Here is an 18,309-nt window from a genome sequence, read left to right on the forward strand (position 1 = left end):
TTTTTATGCAGGCATGTCATCATTTAAAAGTAGTCATTTGGCGTTTTCCCTTGCATTCTTCAGATTTTTTGTAGGTTTAAAAAAATTTAAGTCACTTCTATAATTGTTCATACAGATTGATCCATCTGGTCTTTTTACTAGCCAATGAAATTTTTTACATGTAGGAAAAAGGACAATTATTTTAAATTCTGTAATTTCAGTGGATCTCTTTTATAAGTTTGAAGAAAAATAGTTTCAACTATAAAAAATATTTTTCTTATATTCTTCATTGTTTCCAGTTAATTTCTGTATTTCCGTGGGTGGGAAAAAGGCTCGTAATTTCTGCTATTCCTACTCTTCACATCCTTCATATGTTACAACTCTGAAGCATACCATAATTATTTGTTTGCAACCAAGAATTGGTACAGCATAAATATCTAACCAAATTAGGCCCTCTTTCTCTCTCTAAGTCACACTGTCTATGAGGTGGAGGTGGATTAAAGGGGGCAGGCATAGATTCAGGGAGACCATTTAGGCCTTTGCAGTGGTCCAGACAAGAAATATTGATGGCTAGCCCAAGGTACTAAGAGTGGTGTTTGAAGGAATGTAGACAGAATACAGAGAGAATTAACGAAGCTTGTTGATAGGTTAGGTGTTGATTGGTGTGAGATGGAGAGAGGAGTCAGGGATGGCAGGTTTCCTCTCCTCTTTCTTGTGTTTGTTCAACTCTTACTAATCTTTTTTTTTTTTTTTTTTGAGATGGAGTCTCGCTGTGTCGCCCAGACTGGAGTGTACTGGAGCGATCTTGGCTCACTGTAACCTCTGCCTCCCAGGTTCAAGCGATTCTCCTGCCTAAGCCTCCTGAGTAGCTGGGATTACAGGTGCACGCCACCACGCCTGGCTAATTTTTGTATTTTTAGTAGAGACGGGGTTTCGCCATGTTGATCGGACTGGTCTCGAACTCCTGACTTCGTGATCTGCCCACCTCGGCCTCCCAAAGTGCTGGGATTACAGGTGTAAGCCACCGTGCACGGCCGCTTATCTTTAAAGGATTAAGTTTATGTTACCTACTATCGGAAACCTTCCCACCCCAAACTTGATAACCACATTATGTGCTTTTATAGAACCTGGCACTTCTCCAGGATAGCATTTATTCTGTTTTGTAAGTGTGAATTTAATTACCCTACACACAGCATACACATAATCTTCATATTCTTTGCCTTGTCTTGTGAAGGCAAGGGCCATATCTATCTTATTCATCATTAGATTCCCACACCCAACATAGTCCTGGGGACAGCACCAATGCACTTTTGGTGCATAAGCAAACAGTGTCATTTATAGCTGTTACCTACAATACCTGATAGACTAATCAAATATAGTAGGTTATCTGGGCCTTTTTGATTCATGTCTCTAGCTTAACTTTCATTTTTTTCTTATTTGGTGTCTCTCACTTTGCCTTTTGATATACTCTTACAGTTTCGCTCACTGAGTAAAAGAAAATATAAACAGCAAGAAGTAATCTTGTGTTTTATGGATTTTGATAATATCTTCTAAAAGACCCCCCCAAGATTGTTGATGTCTAAAAAAATTAAGGGCCTTCAACTCATAATAATACTTAATAGTTGTTAAAATATTACAAACTGATTGGAACATTGCACTAACAAAGAGAGTCATGGATCTTATTTATGTGTAGATTCATTTCAGTCAGAAGTATTAGGACTGGGTTATTTGAGAAAGTAGATGGATCATTACAAATTCATTGTCATACTTCAAGGAAAAGTCATTGATGACACTTTCTAATATTGTGAATATATACCTAAATCATACTTTAAGAACAGAATATCTAAGATATCACCTAGATAAGAATCAATACAAAAAGAAAAAGGAAAATTACAAAGTTGATTTAAGAAAGAAAAAAGACTAAGCCATAAAATTTCTCATTATTACAGGTTGAGGGCAGGGAGTGAAAAAGGAAAAGGGTTTGACTTCTCTAGGCATGGTTTTACTTATTTTAAAATAAGAGCAGTGGACCCATGATCTAAAAGATTGTTTCTGGCCTAAATTCTGTTTTTCCGTAAGATAGAAGAGAATGATAAAGGTGATATGCAATGGGAATTTGGGGTTGAATTGCAACTTTTCATTCTTCCCATAGCCTCATCTCTGTCTTGATGAAACCTTAGAAAATCCACTCAACTATAATGTTTTCTTAAATGACTTTATTAAATTTAATTAAATACAAATGGTTTTTCTAATCTCTGCTGAAATAAATTCTTTATAGCCCAATTTAGAGCAACAGTCTCAATTAGAATATTTAAGGTGAATTATTACTGATTAGCCTAATCAAGTCAAACTATGGAAAATGAGTTTTTACATTTTAGCAGTGTTATAAATGTATTCTTCTGTAGTTGTGTCTCTTTTAACATATGTTTTCCTTCTTTGATTTAGGTTTCTGCTTTGGGACAACCATACATCTAATTCCTTAAAGTAGTTTTATATGTAAAACTTGCAAAGAATCAGAACAATGCCTCCACGACCATCATCAGGTGAACTGTGGGGCATCCACTTGATGCCCCCAAGAATCCTAGTAGAATGTTTACTACCAAATGGAATGATAGTGACTTTAGAATGCCTCCGTGAGGCTACATTAATAACCATAAAGCATGAACTATTTAAAGAAGCAAGAAAATACCCCCTCCATCAACTTCTTCAAGATGAATCTTCTTACATTTTCGTAAGTGTTACTCAAGAAGCAGAAAGGGAAGAATTTTTTGATGAAACAAGACGACTTTGTGACCTTCGGCTTTTTCAACCCTTTTTAAAAGTAATTGAACCAGTAGGCAACCGTGAAGAAAAGATCCTCAATCGAGAAATTGGTATGATACAATATCCTATTCTAAAATGCAAATAACTATGAAGCTTAACTGTTGTCCCTTACTAAAATATTTCTGTCTAAACCAATACCTTCGTAATCATAAATAACTTTCTAAATAAAAATCATCATAAATCTAAAGTATGTTTTACTGTCGAACTATGGAACTATTTTTAACACCTTGATATTATTCCATAAGGTTTTATTTAAGAAATGTCATTTGTGGGATGACTTAGATTTGTTATATCTTAGTTTTGTTATTCTTTTAAAAATGATTGATAGGAATATTTGCTGCCTTTGCTCTAAATTGCGGAATATATTATTTTTTATATATTAAAAATATTTGGGACTTTGTCAACTCTTAATATATATGCATTCATCAAAAATTTTTTTAACCTAGAGGTACTTTTTTTACTCTATTGTGATCTTCCAAATCTACAGAGTTCCCTGTTTGTAAAAAACATGTTCATACTGTGTATGTAATAGAATGTTATATTCTTTATGTAATTTTATTAAAGGTTTTGCTATCGGCATGCCAGTGTGTGAATTTGATATGGTTAAAGATCCAGAAGTACAGGACTTCCGAAGAAATATTCTGAATGTTTGTAAAGAAGCTGTGGATCTTCGGGACCTCAATTCACCTCATAGTAGAGCAATGTATGTCTATCCTCCAAATGTAGAATCTTCACCAGAATTGCCAAAGCACATATATAATAAATTAGATAAAGGTAAGAATATGACTAATCTACCCTAATCATTACTATAGTGCAGTCTTCTACATGTGCCTATATCTTTGTATAGTCGTCTTTTTTTTTTTCCAGCTAGATAGTAAGCTGCTTGAAGGCAGGGACTGCTTATACTGACAAGATATAGTTGAGTGCTAAATAGAAATTATGTACAATCAATATTTATTGGTTGAATTTTTGTATGAATATGATACTGATTTCTTGGTAAATTGTCTATAAAACGGAAGAAGTATAAGTTTGAAATTTACTATATTTTGGGATTCAGAATTAGAGCTGATTATCTTTTCATAAAAACAAGTATCAATAGAAACATTTTATGAAATTTTTGGAAAACTTTATACATTCTTGTTATTATATATCATAAATACACCAGAAAAAAATAAGTAATTTTCTTAAGTATTAAATGCAGTAATTCTGATCATGGGTGATAATATGTAGGGAGATTTTTGACATTTAATATATCAATTTCTAGAATTAAGTGAACCAAGAAATTAAACTATATTGTTTTCGAAATGCATGTCATTGTATCCGATAAATGTCTATATTTTTCAGGGTAACAAAGTAAAATTATCAATTTGAGTTAACTCACACACACTATTAAATATCAAATTCTGTTAGTAGAATAAGTTAAGACATCTTACTACTATTTTATCCATATTTTTCAAAGTAGTTTAATGCAACATAAGATCTTTCAAAATTCTATTCTAGCATATATTTTAATGCTCTTTTCATTTTCCCCAACATTTTTTGTGAAAAATTTTCAACATATAGACAACTTGAAAGAAATGTACTGTGAACACCCAAGCCTCTCTAAATAGTTTGTCTTCCCATTTTCTTCATCTTTCTCTTTTCTTCTTTTTTGGCCTCCTGGCTTAATCTTAAAAGGAGAAAATTAGACAATCCATTTCCTCTCCCCTCTTAATTTTCTTACCTTTCCTCCCTCACATTTTCTGTCATTCTAATTGAACATCTTTAAACCTCCATTGGTTCTTTCTTTACTTCCCATAGTTACCAAAAACTCTTCCACCTTAGGCACTGTCAAACCTTTGATACCATCATGAATCACTATTCATAGGGGCGGTACCCATCAAGTATGTCATACAGTTTAGAATGGAAATTAGCTTGGTCTCAGGTACCTGTGACCCACGTATCACAGTTTTTGTGCTTGTCATAAAACATGAGATTTGGGAATGGTCTGGCAGCCCCCTCAGATATAAACATTTTCTATTTCTACCTGATATTTACCTAGTTTTAATTAGGCTAATTAAAAAGCATTTCTGATATGGATAAAGTAATGATAGTGAACACTTGTTGAAATTTCTCCCTTGAAAAATGAAAGACAGATGGTGATTGCATCTAATGATGTTTTCCTATTATAGGGCAAATAATAGTGGTGATCTGGGTAATAGTTTCTCCAAATAATGACAAGCAGAAGTATACTCTGAAAATCAACCATGACTGTGTACCAGAACAAGTCATTGCTGAAGCAATCAGGAAAAAAACTCGAAGTATGTTGCTATCCTCTGAACAACTAAAACTCTGTGTTTTAGAGTATCAGGGCAAGTATATTTTAAAAGTGTGTGGATGTGATGAATACTTCCTAGAAAAATATCCTCTGAGTCAGTATAAGGTGAGTAACAAGTTTCAAAATATTAATTTTTAATTTAAAAGTAATCACATTGAGGATGAGTATCTGTATTTTTTTTTTTTTGAGACGGAATCTCACTCTGTCGCCCAGGCTGGAGTGCAGTGGTGCGATCTCAGCTCACTGCAAGCTCCGCCTCCTGGGTTCATGCCGTTCTCCTGCCCCAGCCTCTCGAGCAGCTGGGACTACAGGCACCCGCCACCATGCCTGGCTAATTTTTTTGTATTTTTAGTAGAGACGGGGTTTGCGCCATGTTATCTAAGATAGTCTTGATCTTCTGACCTCCTTGGCCTCCCAAAGTGCTGGGATTACAGGCGTGAGCCACCGCACCCGGCCAAGTATCTGTATTTTTAGGATATACTTCTTGATAAGTAATATTAGTAAATAGCATTTGTAAGCTTATTCTTTTAATTCTGTGATTAATTCATTTTGAGAGACTGAAAATGTTGACAGTTACTCTAGCTCCCAAATATAGTTATTCCATGGGTTTGTTGTTGTTGTTGTTTGTTTGTTTTTCGAGATAGGGTTTCGCTTTGTCTCTCAGGCTGGAATGCAGTGGTATGATCATGGCTCACTGCAGCATCAGCCTCCCAGGCTTAAGCAGTCCTCTCACCTCAGCCTCCTAAGTGGCTGGGACCACATGCATGTGCCACCATGCCCAGCTAATTTTTTTTTTTTTTTTTTTTTTTTTTTTTTTAGAGACAGAGTCTCATTATATTGTCCAGGTTGGTCTCGAATTCTGGGCACAAACAATCCTCCCGCCTCGGCCTCCCGCAGTGCTGGGATTACCGGCGTGAGCCATTGCGCCCAGCCTGTTTGGTGATTTTTATCCCCTCCAGCCAGTGGCCATGGAATGGAATTGAAATAGACATTTCAAAAAATCCATGACCTACTGTTAAGATGTACTATTGGTACTTTCCTACTCTCTTTTTCTGTTTATTAAATAAATACCTATAAGAAGCAACTACGTTTGTGCCAAGCATATGTCGAGTACTAATTTACAATACCAAATAAAACCGGGTCCTGGCCTTCAGGTTGCTTATTGTCTAGTGGGGCTTATGGGTAAGAAAATAATGTGTATATAGTAACATTTATATTAAAAATCTCTGTCCTAACTACTATTTCAAAATTCAGACCAGTATATTTTAACATTTTTTGTAAATATTTATCCATAATGTTACTGGTCTCCACTATTTGTGGTTTTTTGTTTTAATTTTAGCAAAACTAATGTTTCTCAGGAAATGTTTGGACAAAAAAAGCAAGTGAACAGCAGCCTTTGGATGGGACATCAGTATGACTTAGTAGATTGAATGACAGAGGCGTTCTAAGTGATACTGCTTTTCTGTTATCAAATACAATGTTTTCATAATGAGTATCCTGTGATCCTTGTTTTTAATTCCTTTTTTTGCCTCCAGTTAAGGGTAGAACTGTAGTTTCAAAAGTTGACCTTAATTTTTTTCTTTCATGCAATTTATATTCAGAAGTGTTTGATTGATCTTGTGCTACAACCTAAATCCTAAATGTTAGTATTTTAAATGTTATAGCAACTACTAATAAATGTGGTCTATAATGTTTAATTTTTTTATCACCTTTGCAGATTAATATGTAAATTTTCATAATACTCTTACATGTTACTTTTAAAATGAAAAACTTTACAGGAAATGGCTTGCCCTCTTAATCTCTTACAGTATATAAGAAGCTGTATAATGCTTGGGAGGATGCCCAATTTGATGTTGATGGCCAAAGAAAGCCTTTATTCTCAACTGCCAATGGACTGTTTTACAATGCCATCTTATTCCAGACGCATTTCCACAGCTACACCATATATGAATGGAGAAACATCTACAAAATCCCTTTGGGTTATAAATAGTGCACTCAGAATAAAAATTCTTTGTGCAACCTACGTGAATGTAAATATTCGAGACATTGATAAGGTAAAGTCAAATGCTGATGCTTATTATTTTATAGAAATTATTTTATATAACCTTTTTCTTGAACTATACAGTAATCTGTTGACCTGTAGTATGTTTTCAGATGGTTAGGAGAACACCCAAATCTCCGAATGTAAAAGTATATCATGAATTTTACTTGAGCTTCCATCTACCTTAGCTATTACACAGCTCACAGTCCTTTGTTAATAATTCTAATATTCACAATTCTAGCTCTTAAAATCAAAAGTTTTACAGGATTCATTTGGCAGAAAGACCTGAGCCAAGCTTAAGTGAGGGTTTTTATAATCTTTATTAACCCCACTTAGTATAAAATTCAGGTATCTTATTAAAGAAATACTAATGTCTTTATGAGGTACTGCTTCACCAGCTAAAGAAGTAGTATTTAGTAAGTACGTGTACCAATTTAGCTTTCTAAAATATGGAAAAGCTCTGAATTACATACCTCCCTTAAAGGGATTCTGGGCCTATATTTATGTTTTAGTAGTCTGATGTCTCCATTGTTATTAGTGGATGAAGGCAGCAACTAATTTTGGTGAAGACTCTATATCAGTATTAACTTGTTATATATGTGAAGAAAAGGAAAACCAAGCTATATCTGAACAAAAATTCCGTAGTTTTATATTTGATTCTATCTAGTGTGTGCATATGTGTATGTTGAGTGTATACATTAGTGTATACATACTTTTTTCTTTTAGATCTATGTTCGAACAGGTATCTACCATGGAGGAGAACCCTTATGTGACAATGTGAACACTCAAAGAGTACCTTGTTCCAATCCCAGGTAAGAAAGTATATAGATTTATATGTCCAAAGGTTATATTAGTGTTTAGCAGTGTGATCAGTAAAAGTAGTATATTTTTTTAGACCAGCCTGGGCAACAAAGCAAGACCCCATCTCTACAAAATGTTTTTCTTAAAAATTAGCTAGGCACGTTGGCTCACGCCTGTAATCCCAGCACTTTGGGAGGCCGAGGCGGGTGGATCACGAGGTCAGGAGTTTGAGACCAGCCTGGCCAAGATGGTGAAACCCTATCTCTCCAAAAAATAAAAAAAATTAGCTGGGCGTGGTGGCGGGTGCCTCTAATCCCAACTACTTGGGGAGACTGAGGTAGGAGAATCACTTGAACCTGGGAGGCTGAGGTTGCAGTGAGCTGAGATTGCGCCACTGCACTCCAGCCTGGGCAACAGAGTGAGACTCCGTCTCAAAAAAAAAAAAAAAATTAGCTAGGCACAGTGGCATGTGCCTGTAGTCCCAGCCATTAGGGAGGCTGAGACAGGAGAATTGCTTGAGCCTGGGAGTTCCAGAATGCAGTCAGCTATGATCATGCCACTGCATTCCAGCCTTAGTGAGACCTGATCTCAAAAAAAAAAAAAAAAAGTACATTTTACATCATTAGCTTTATACAAGCTATGTATTAATAAATTACCAGAAATGTACATATAGACCAGCAAGACTTTCTGTCAAATAAGTATCAGTCACAGGATTATTTTATTGATTCTGTCTGAAGTTTTATCAGAATAGTTTCTGATTATCTCTTTTCATTGTATCAAAGAGAGAACAGAGTATGGTTACAATTTTATGCTAATGATTCCCCACATTAGATTAAAAACCTAGCATTTTATTCTTTTCGCGTCTCCATCATCATTCACATGAAGGAGAAGTAAGAGTTGGCAAGCAACTCCATAACCAAACTACCCTGAGGCAGTTTCCTTCAAATCACTCCCAAGAATAGATATTTATGGCATTCAAATAAAGGGTCTTTGGTAGCAAATTAATTTATTAGTGGGAGAGGGAGTTACGGGGAACATTTTAAATTATTACTGCCTGGATGTGATGAAGAAATAAAAAGTAGTATAATCCAATAGCTCACTATCCTGCATTTCTTTGCTTCTCTCTATACAATCATTTGGGAATAAGAGTACCCCTGAATGTAATAGCAGTAATATTTCAAGAGAACTCAAATTGTTATTGGACTTTATAATAAAATAACAATAGAGCTAACTAGTGACTCCTCCAGAAGTAAATCTCATAATGAATTTAGACTGAGTTCTAAGACATTCAAGAAAAAGTTCGGGTCTTGTTGCTAAAGATGGCCACCCTTTTAGAGCCTAGGTAAAGTTTAAAGAGATGGTAGCCTTGTCTGCCACAGGGAAGGAAGGTAGTTCCTTAGCCTACCTAAACCATTGTAGGTCAGAAAGCGTATCATTCAGGTCAGAAATGAGATTGTGACAACAAACAACTTCAGGATCTTTATTTTTATTTTTATTTTTTTTGAGTTGAAGTCTCACTCTGTGTCCCAGGCTGGAGTACAGTCAAGTTTAAGCAATTCTCCTGCTTCAGCCTCCCGAGTAGCTGGGACTACAGGTGCATGCCACTGCGCCCAGCTTATTTTTTGTATTTTCAGTAGAGAGGGGTTTCACCATGTTGGCCAGGCTGGTCTTGAACTTCTGACCTTAGGTGATCCCCCCACCTCGGCCTCCCAAAGTGCCGGGATTACAGGCCTGAGCCACCATACCCGGCCAGGATCTTTTTAAATTCTTGCTAAAACGAGTTTATATCCCACTCATACTGGTATGCCTCACACTGATTAGTGGGGTGGTTGTAGGAGGAAAAGAAAAACAACATTTGAGAAAATAATAGCCAGAATTTTTCCAAATTTGGTAAAAACTATAAACCCATCAATCCAAGGAGTTCAACAAGCCCCAAGCAAAGACCCCAAAATAATACTGGATAGAATTATCCTAGCTTGCTGTTTCAAGTACCAAAAGTTAAACTAGCTTTATAAAAGTAAAAGATAGGCTGGGTGTGGTGGCTCACGCCTGTAATCCCAACACTTTGTGAGGCCAAGGCAGATGGATCATTTGAGTCCAGGAGTTTGAGACCACCCTGGGCCATATGGAAAAACACAGTCTCTACCAAAAATACAAAAATTAGCCTGGGATGGTGGTGTACGTACCTATAGTCCCAGCTACTCAGGAGGGTGAGGTGGGAGGATCACCTGAGCCCAGGGAGGTTGAGACTGCAGTGAGCCATGATCGTACTACTGCAGTCCAGTCTAGGGGGCAGAGTGAGACCCTGACTCAAAAAAAAAAAAAAAAAAAAGTAAAAGATAAATTTATTTAATAATATATGATTAAAATGTTGAAATTTTAGTAAAATAGCTATTTAGAAAGGACTGTATTTGCCTTTTCTTTAAGCATTGTGTAGTCTAAAAGGTGAAGTATTTATGGTAGTGTGAAAATTTAAGTAAATTTTTTAAACTTTTCTATGCTTACAAAAACAAATCAGATAAATGAATATGAAGTTATTAAAAAGATAGAAAAGTAGATTTTAAAAAGTCTTACTATTAGTTTCAAATCTGCTTCCTTTATGCTAGATAAATTAGATGCTTTATGATTTCTTCGTAAATGTTACAAGTATCTCCCCAAATCAGAGTCAATTTGGACTATATGTACACACAAAACCATTTTCTAGAAATAAAGAACTTAATTGAGCGTATGTATATGTGTGTGTGTCTGTGTGTTGTGGGATGGATGGACTTCAGAAGAAAAGAGAAACATGCTTTATTTTGTTAGCATAGGGCTGAACAAGTAGATTCGTAGGACATGGCTCTCTTAGAGTATCGAACACTTCTTATTAATTTATGAGCACTTCTAAAGATTTAGGAATAATAAAAAGTCTGGTACATTAAAGTAATGTATCTTTAATTTTTTTTTTTTTTTTTTTTTTTTTGGGAGATAGAGTCTTGCTCTGTCGCCCAGGCTGGAGTGCATGGCACAAACTCGCCTCACTGCAACCTCTGCCTCAGCCTCCTGAGTAGCTGGAATTACAGGCGCCCACCACCACACCCAGCTAATCTTGGCATTTTTAGTAGAGATGGGGTTTTGCCATGTTGGCCAGATTGGGTTCGAACTCCTGACCTCAGGTGATCCGTCCGCCTCGGCCTCCCAAAGTGCTGGGATTACAGGTGTGAGCCACCACGCCCAGCCTAATTTTTTTTAAATCATTGTGGACTTAAGTCCCATAACATTTTTCTCTATGTATTTCTACAATTACATTTGTTACTGGGCATGGTAGTATGCGCCTGAAATCCCAGCTACTCAAGAGGCTAAGGGAGGCTGAGGCAAGAGGATCGCTTGAGCCCAGGAATTCAAAGCTATAATGCACTTTGGTCATGCCCGTGAATAGCCACTGCACTTCAGCCTGGGCACATGGCAACACCCTATCTCTAAATAATAATAATAATAGTAATATTTGTTATTTCTTTTACCTTTATAATTCTTGCCAAATTACCCCATTTTAAATGTGTCTTCTTTCTATAAATAGACCATATTTTTAAAAATCTTTTTCCATACTTGAGCGAAAATACTAGAAAAAATGGAACTTATTTTACTGATGAAGTTTATTACTTAGTTTGGCTAATTAAAAATAGAATTTTTATACTATTTTATTGTTGATTAAGAATTATTTTATTTATAATCAAGATTAGACCAGAATGATAAAGAAGACATTTGAAAAGTTTTTAAAGTTACTATCTAACATATGAGCTTCTATCATGGGCCAATTGCCATTCTAATTCCTTTGCTTGTGTTATCTCATTTAATTTTATGAGATAGTTATTAACCTTATGAGGGTAGGTACTATTATTAGTCCCATTTCATAGAGGAGGCAAAAGACAAAGCAAGGGTCACACACTTAGTGAAAAAGGGGAAATAAGATTCTACTCCAGTCTGATTTCTGAGCCGATACTCCATCTATTGTTATACTGTTTTTTAAAAATACAAAACTGTTTATTGTATGTGGTTCTTTACAAATATGCTCACCAAAGACAGACATAATTTCACATGTAGCACCCAGTAAATTGAGGGAATTTATCATTAAAATTCAAATAGTTTTTTATCTTGTTCACTTTTTGTAGCAGTGTTTTATTCTTCCCTTATGAATGTGAAGTTTTATTACCTTTTATAAAATAATTATTCTTCAATTCAAATACTTTATGTATCCACCATTTTATTTACCTACTGATTTATTTAGTGGATTCCTTTGGATAAAACTATATTATGTATAAAAGTAACCAAATATAATCATAATAGGAAATCTCATTTTACCTTGTTTAGTTTTCCTTTTCTGTTTGACTTTTATGAGCAAAATTATATATATAAATATAGAGAAATAATATGTATTTATAATTTATAATATATAATATAAATATATATTTACAATATATAATATAAATATATATTATAAATATAAATAAGTTTTTTAGTGACGTATGTAGCACACATGCATAAAAGTATACAAATCATAATTGTATAGTTCAGTCACAAAGTAAATACCCATGTCTTCTGCTTTTAACAAATGCACACATTTCTGTGGTTTTATTCCTACAATTGGAGCTGGGTCACAGGGAATACATATGCCCACTTTTATTAGATTATGCTTTCCAAATTGGTTGTAACAAATTATACCCCAATACTCTTAGTGTATGAGATTTCCTATTACTGCATAACCTTACCACCCCTTGGCATCATCAGTCTTTATAGTTTAGCCATTCTTATGTATAGTGATATCTCCATGAGATTTTAATTTTCATTTTCTGTATGACTAATAATGACTCCCTTTTCATGTTTATTAACTATCTGAATATGATCTTATAAAGTACCTTTTCCAATCAATCTCTTGCCTGTTTTTCGTTTGGTTGATCTTTTTCTTGGTGATTTGTAGGAGTCATTTACATACTTTGATGAAGACTTTTTTTGATATATTATTTTTTCTTTAAAATTTTACATAGGTGGAATGAATGGCTGAATTATGATATATACATTCCTGATCTTCCTCGTGCTGCTCGACTTTGCCTTTCCATTTGTTCTGTTAAAGGCCGAAAGGGTGCTAAAGAGGTAACGTATTTCAGAAGGAACAATTATGTTTACCTTTAAAAACTCCTGATTGTACCGCTGATTGAATTTTTTCACAAAATGGATGTTATTTTATATTTAAGAAAATAATAAATCAAACCTATTTTTAAATTTTTAATAAATGTATCATAGAAGAATACCTTGGGAGAGCTTCAGGAATTTATGATGAATATGTTTTGAGTTCTTATTGATACCATTTTTAAAAAAGCAAAGTGACTATATAACAGGCATTGCATGCAAATACCTCATGCTTGCTTTGGTTCATATTTTCTATTTATAATTAAAATACATGTAATTTCAAATGGGGAAAAAGGAAAGAATGGCTTAAATTTTGAAAAATCAATGTTTTTTTTTTTTAGATATTATATTCCCATTATTATAGAGATGATTGTTGAATTTTCCTTTCTGCGGAAGAAGAGTGTTTTGAAATGTGTTTTATAATTTAGACTAGTGAATATTTTTCTTTGTTTTTTAAGGAACACTGTCCATTGGCATGGGGAAATATAAACTTGTTTGATTACACAGACACTCTAGTATCTGGAAAAATGGCTTTGAATCTTTGGCCAGTACCTCATGGATTAGAAGATTTGCTGAACCCTATTGGTGTTACTGGATCAAATCCAAATAAAGTAAGGTTTTTATTGTCATAAATTAGATATTTTTTATGGCAGTCAAACCTTCTCTCTTATGTATATATAATAGCTTTTCTTCCATCTCTTAGGAAACTCCATGCTTAGAGTTGGAGTTTGACTGGTTCAGCAGTGTGGTAAAGTTCCCAGATATGTCAGTGATTGAAGAGCATGCCAATTGGTCTGTATCCCGAGAAGCAGGATTTAGCTATTCCCACGCAGGACTGGTAAGGCAAATCACTGAGTTTATTAAGTATCAGTCATAATCTGTGGATTTAGGTAGATAATTTCTCTATGGGAAAGGATCCATATATTTTACTGGCATAGATACCATGAGCTCTAGGCAATATTGCAATAGAATTAAGTTCTCTATATGCTAATATTTTTACTGCACCTCTGCTTTTTTAAAGCCCTAGCTTGCCTTCATTCATTTAACAAATATTTATTGAATGCCGACTATGTGTAAAGCACTGGGAAAGGCACTAGGTAATAAAGTCATGAACTAAACAGACCTTCATTGAGTATGCACTCTAATTGTGAAAATAGACATTAAGCAGATAAAAGCAGAAATATAAGATTACAGTTGACCCTTGAACAACATGGATACTATACTGGTCTACTTATATGTGGATTTTTTTCAATAAATATATTGGAAAATTTTTTGGAGATTTGTGACAATTTGAAAAAAACTTGGAGACAAACTACATAGCCTAGAAGTATCAAAAAAATTGAAGTTAGGTGTGTCATGAATCCATAAAATATATATAGATACAGGTCTATTTTATCATTTACGACCATAAAATATACACAAATCTATTATAAAAAGTTAAAATTTATCAAAACATACACACACAAATACAGACCATCATGGTACCACTCATAGTCAAAAGAAATGCAAACATATATAAAGATGCAGTATTAAATTGTATCTGCATAAAATTAACTGTAGTACATACTGTACTACTGTAATGATTTCATAGCCACCTCCTGTTGCTATTGTAGTAAGCTCAAGCATTGCATATACCCACTTAAAATGCGATGTAGGCTGGGCGCAGTGGCTCACGCCTGTAATCCCAGCACTTTGGGAGGCTGAAGTGGGTGAATCACCTGAGGTCAGAGTTCAAAACCAGCCTGGCCAACATGGTGAAATCCTGTCTCTACTAAAAATACAAAAAGTTGTGTGTGGTGGCATGTGCCTGTAATCCCAGCTACTCAGGAGGCTAAGTTAGGAGAATTGCTTGAACCCGGGAGGCAGAGGTTGCAGTGAGCCGAGATCACGCCATTGCACTCCAGCCTGGGTGACAGAGCAAGACACCGTCTCAAAAAACAAAACAAAACAAAACAAAACACTATGTAATGCTGATCATCTCTACATGAGCACTTCATCACTTCAGTAAATTGTTTATTGCAGTAAAAAGTGAACTCTCACAGTTCTTGCATATTTTTCATCATGTTTAGTGCAATACCGTGAACCCTGAATAACACTATGAGGCCTGTAAGGAGTGCCTCTAGTGATGCTGGAGGTATTCTCAAGAAGAACAGAAAAGTCATGACATTACAAGCAAAAGTTGAATTGCTTGATGTGTACCATATATTGAGGTCTGCAGCTGCAGTTGCCCTTATTTCAGACAGACAACTAATCTTATAAACAGACAACATAAACTTTTGTTTGTTTGTTTTTGTTTTTTTGAGACAAGAGTTTTGCTCTTGTTGCTCAGGCTAGAGTGCAATGGCGCAATCTTGGCTCACTGCAACTTCCGCCTCCTGGGTTCAAGCGATTCTCCTGCCTCAGCCTTCCGAGTAGCTGGGATTACAGGCGTGCACCACCATGCCCAGCTAATTTTTGTATTTTTAGTAGAGATGGGGTGTCTCCATGTTGGTCAGGCTGGTCTTGAACTCCTGACCTCACGTGATCCGCCCACCTTGGCCTCCCAAAGTGCTGGGATTACAGCCGTGAGCCACCACACCTGGCCAGACTTTTTTTTAATAAGAGATGGGATAGGTGGCTCACGCCTGTAATCCTAGCATTTTGGGAGGCCGAGGTGGGTGGATCATGAAGTCAGGAGTTCAAGACCAGCCTGGCCAGTATGGTGAAACCCCGTCTCTACTAAAAATATGAAAATTAGCCAGGCGTTGTGGCACATGCCTGTTAGCTACTCGGGAGGCTGAGGCAGGAGAATTGCTTGAAGCTGGGAGACGGAGGTTGCAGTGAGCTGAGATTGCGCCACTGCACTCCAGCCTGGGCAACAGAGTGAGATTCCGTCTCAAAAAACAAAAAACCAGAGAGAGAGAGAGATGGGGGTCTCACTGTGTTGCCTGGGCTGGTCTCGAACTCTTAAGCTCAAGTGATCCTCCCTCCCCTACCTCCCAAAGTGCTAGGATTACAGGTGTGAGCCATCATGCCCGGCCAAAAGACAAAATAAATGTACAGTATCAATAAATACAGTACAGTACTATAAATGAATTTTCTCTTCCTTGTGATTTTCTTAATAACATTTTATTTTCACTGTCTTACTCTATTGTAAGAATATAGTGTATAGTACATATACCAAATAAGTGTTAATCAACTTTATATTTCTGTTAAGACTTCCAGTCTACAGTAGGCATTTGTAGTTAAGTTTTTGGGGAGTCAAAATTTATACATGGATTTTCAATTGTACAGGAGATTAGTGCCCTATCCCCATATTGTCCAAGGGTCAGCTGTATAAATCACATTAAGTGCCAGGAAGGAAAAAACAATAGTGAGCTAAGAATAACTGAGGATTTGTGGGGAAAAGGCAAATATATATATATATATATTGGGTTCAGGAAAGACCTCTCTGAGATAGTAACCTTGAAGTTGAGACTGAAGTACAGCTATACCTCTGAGGTATTGTGAGTTTGATTCTGGACCACTGTACTAAAGCAAAAATCACAATACAGTCACAAATGTTTTGGTTTCCCAGTGCATATAAAAGCTCTGTTCACATTATACTGTCACCTGTAAAGTGTGTAATAGTCTGTCATCTGTAAAGTGTGTGATAGCCTTATGTCTAACACAACCATGTACATACTTTGAAAATATTGCTAAAAAATGCTGATGATCATCCAAACCTTCAGCAAGTTGTGATCTTTTTGCTGGTGGAGGGTCTTGCCTCAGTGTTGATGGCTGCTGACTTATCAAGCTGGTGGTTGCTGAAGTAATGTTAGCATGGCTACAGCAGTTTAAGATGACAATGAAGTTTGCCACATTGATTGACCTTTCCTTTTGTGAAAGATTTATCTGCAGCATGTGATGCTATTTGATAGCATTTTGCCCACAATAGAACTTCTTTCAGATTTGGAGTCAGTCCTCTCAAAACCTGACGTTACAGTTAACCAGCTGCATTAGCCCCTAACAAGAGGGTCAGCCCGAAGCTTTGAAGCCAGGCATTAACTTCTCTTCTCTAGCTGTGAAAGTCCTGGATGGCATCTTCTTCCATTATAAGACTGTTTTGTTTACATTGAAAATCTGTTGCTTAGTGTATCCACCTTCATCAGTTATCTTGGCTAGATCTTCTGGATAACTTGCAGCAGCTTCTCCATCAGCACTTGCTGCTTCACAGTTTCTTTGTTAAACCTCTTAAACCAACCTCGGCTAGCCTCAGACTTTTCCTCTGAAGCGTCTTCGTCTCTCTCAATATTCATAGAATTGAAAAGAGTTATGGCCTTGCTCTGGATTAGGCTTTGACTTAAGGGAAAGTTATGGCTGGTTTTATCTTCTATCTAGACCACTAAAACTTTCTCCATTTCAGCATTAACGCTGTTTTGTTTTCTTATACTTCATTCACTGAAGTAGCACTTTTAGTTTTCTTCAGGAACTTTTCCTTTGCATTCACAACTTGGCTGTTTGGCACCAGAGGCCTAGCCTTTGGCCTGTATGGCTTTTGACATGCATTTCTCACTAAACTTAATCATTTCTAGCTTTTGATGTGAAGCAAGAGACGTGGCACTCTTCCTGTCATTTGAACACTTAGAGGCCATTGTAGGGTTATTAATTGGCCTAATTTCAATATTGTTGTGTCTCAGGGAATAGGGAGTCCTGAGAGGAGGGAGAAAGATGAGCAAAGGTTGGTTGGTGAAGAAGTTGGAACATACAACACTTATCAAATAAGTTCACCATCTTAATTGGCTCATGGCACCCCCAACTGCATCAGAGTAACATCAAAGATCACTGATCTTTGATCACAGATCATCATAATGTATAATAATAATGAAAAGTTTGAAATATTATAAGAATTACCAAAATGTGACACAGAGACAAAAAATGAGCACATGAATTTGGAAAAATAGTGCCAGGAGACTTCCTTTACGTAGGGATACCACCACAAACCTTCAGTTTGTTGGAAATGCAGTATCTGTGAGGTATGATAAAGCAAAGCACAATAATACTGGGTACACCTGCATAAATATATTGTTAGTTGAGCTTAGAAGCAGGGAAAATAGCAGATCTTCACCACATTAACCCAGGTTCCCCAGGAAAGAGTGTATATAAGATGGAATTTAAATATTGATCTAGTTCTCTAATCTTGGCCATAGCTTTCGAACCACAGTAT

At 35.9% G+C, this 18,309-nt stretch overlaps 1 protein-coding gene across 1 annotated transcript in view; it reads left to right on the forward strand.

Moving 5' to 3' along the window:
- Positions 1–18,309, forward strand: part of PIK3CA (phosphatidylinositol-4,5-bisphosphate 3-kinase catalytic subunit alpha) — a 96,235-nt gene that overhangs the window by 52,543 nt on the left and 25,383 nt on the right. The window contains exons 2-9 of the mRNA XM_030822846.1: positions 2,425–2,852; positions 3,367–3,576; positions 4,974–5,224; positions 6,928–7,173; positions 7,887–7,972; positions 12,983–13,088; positions 13,583–13,735; positions 13,828–13,962. Of these exons, the coding sequence (XP_030678706.1) occupies positions 2,501–2,852; positions 3,367–3,576; positions 4,974–5,224; positions 6,928–7,173; positions 7,887–7,972; positions 12,983–13,088; positions 13,583–13,735; positions 13,828–13,962 (1,539 nt within the window). The 5' untranslated portion in view covers positions 2,425–2,500. The remainder of the gene's footprint in view (positions 1–2,424; positions 2,853–3,366; positions 3,577–4,973; positions 5,225–6,927; positions 7,174–7,886; positions 7,973–12,982; positions 13,089–13,582; positions 13,736–13,827; positions 13,963–18,309) is intronic.

This window comes from Nomascus leucogenys, chromosome 11, assembly GCF_006542625.1.
Source record: "Nomascus leucogenys isolate Asia chromosome 11, Asia_NLE_v1, whole genome shotgun sequence".
NCBI classification, from domain to species: Eukaryota; Metazoa; Chordata; class Mammalia; order Primates; family Hylobatidae; genus Nomascus; species Nomascus leucogenys.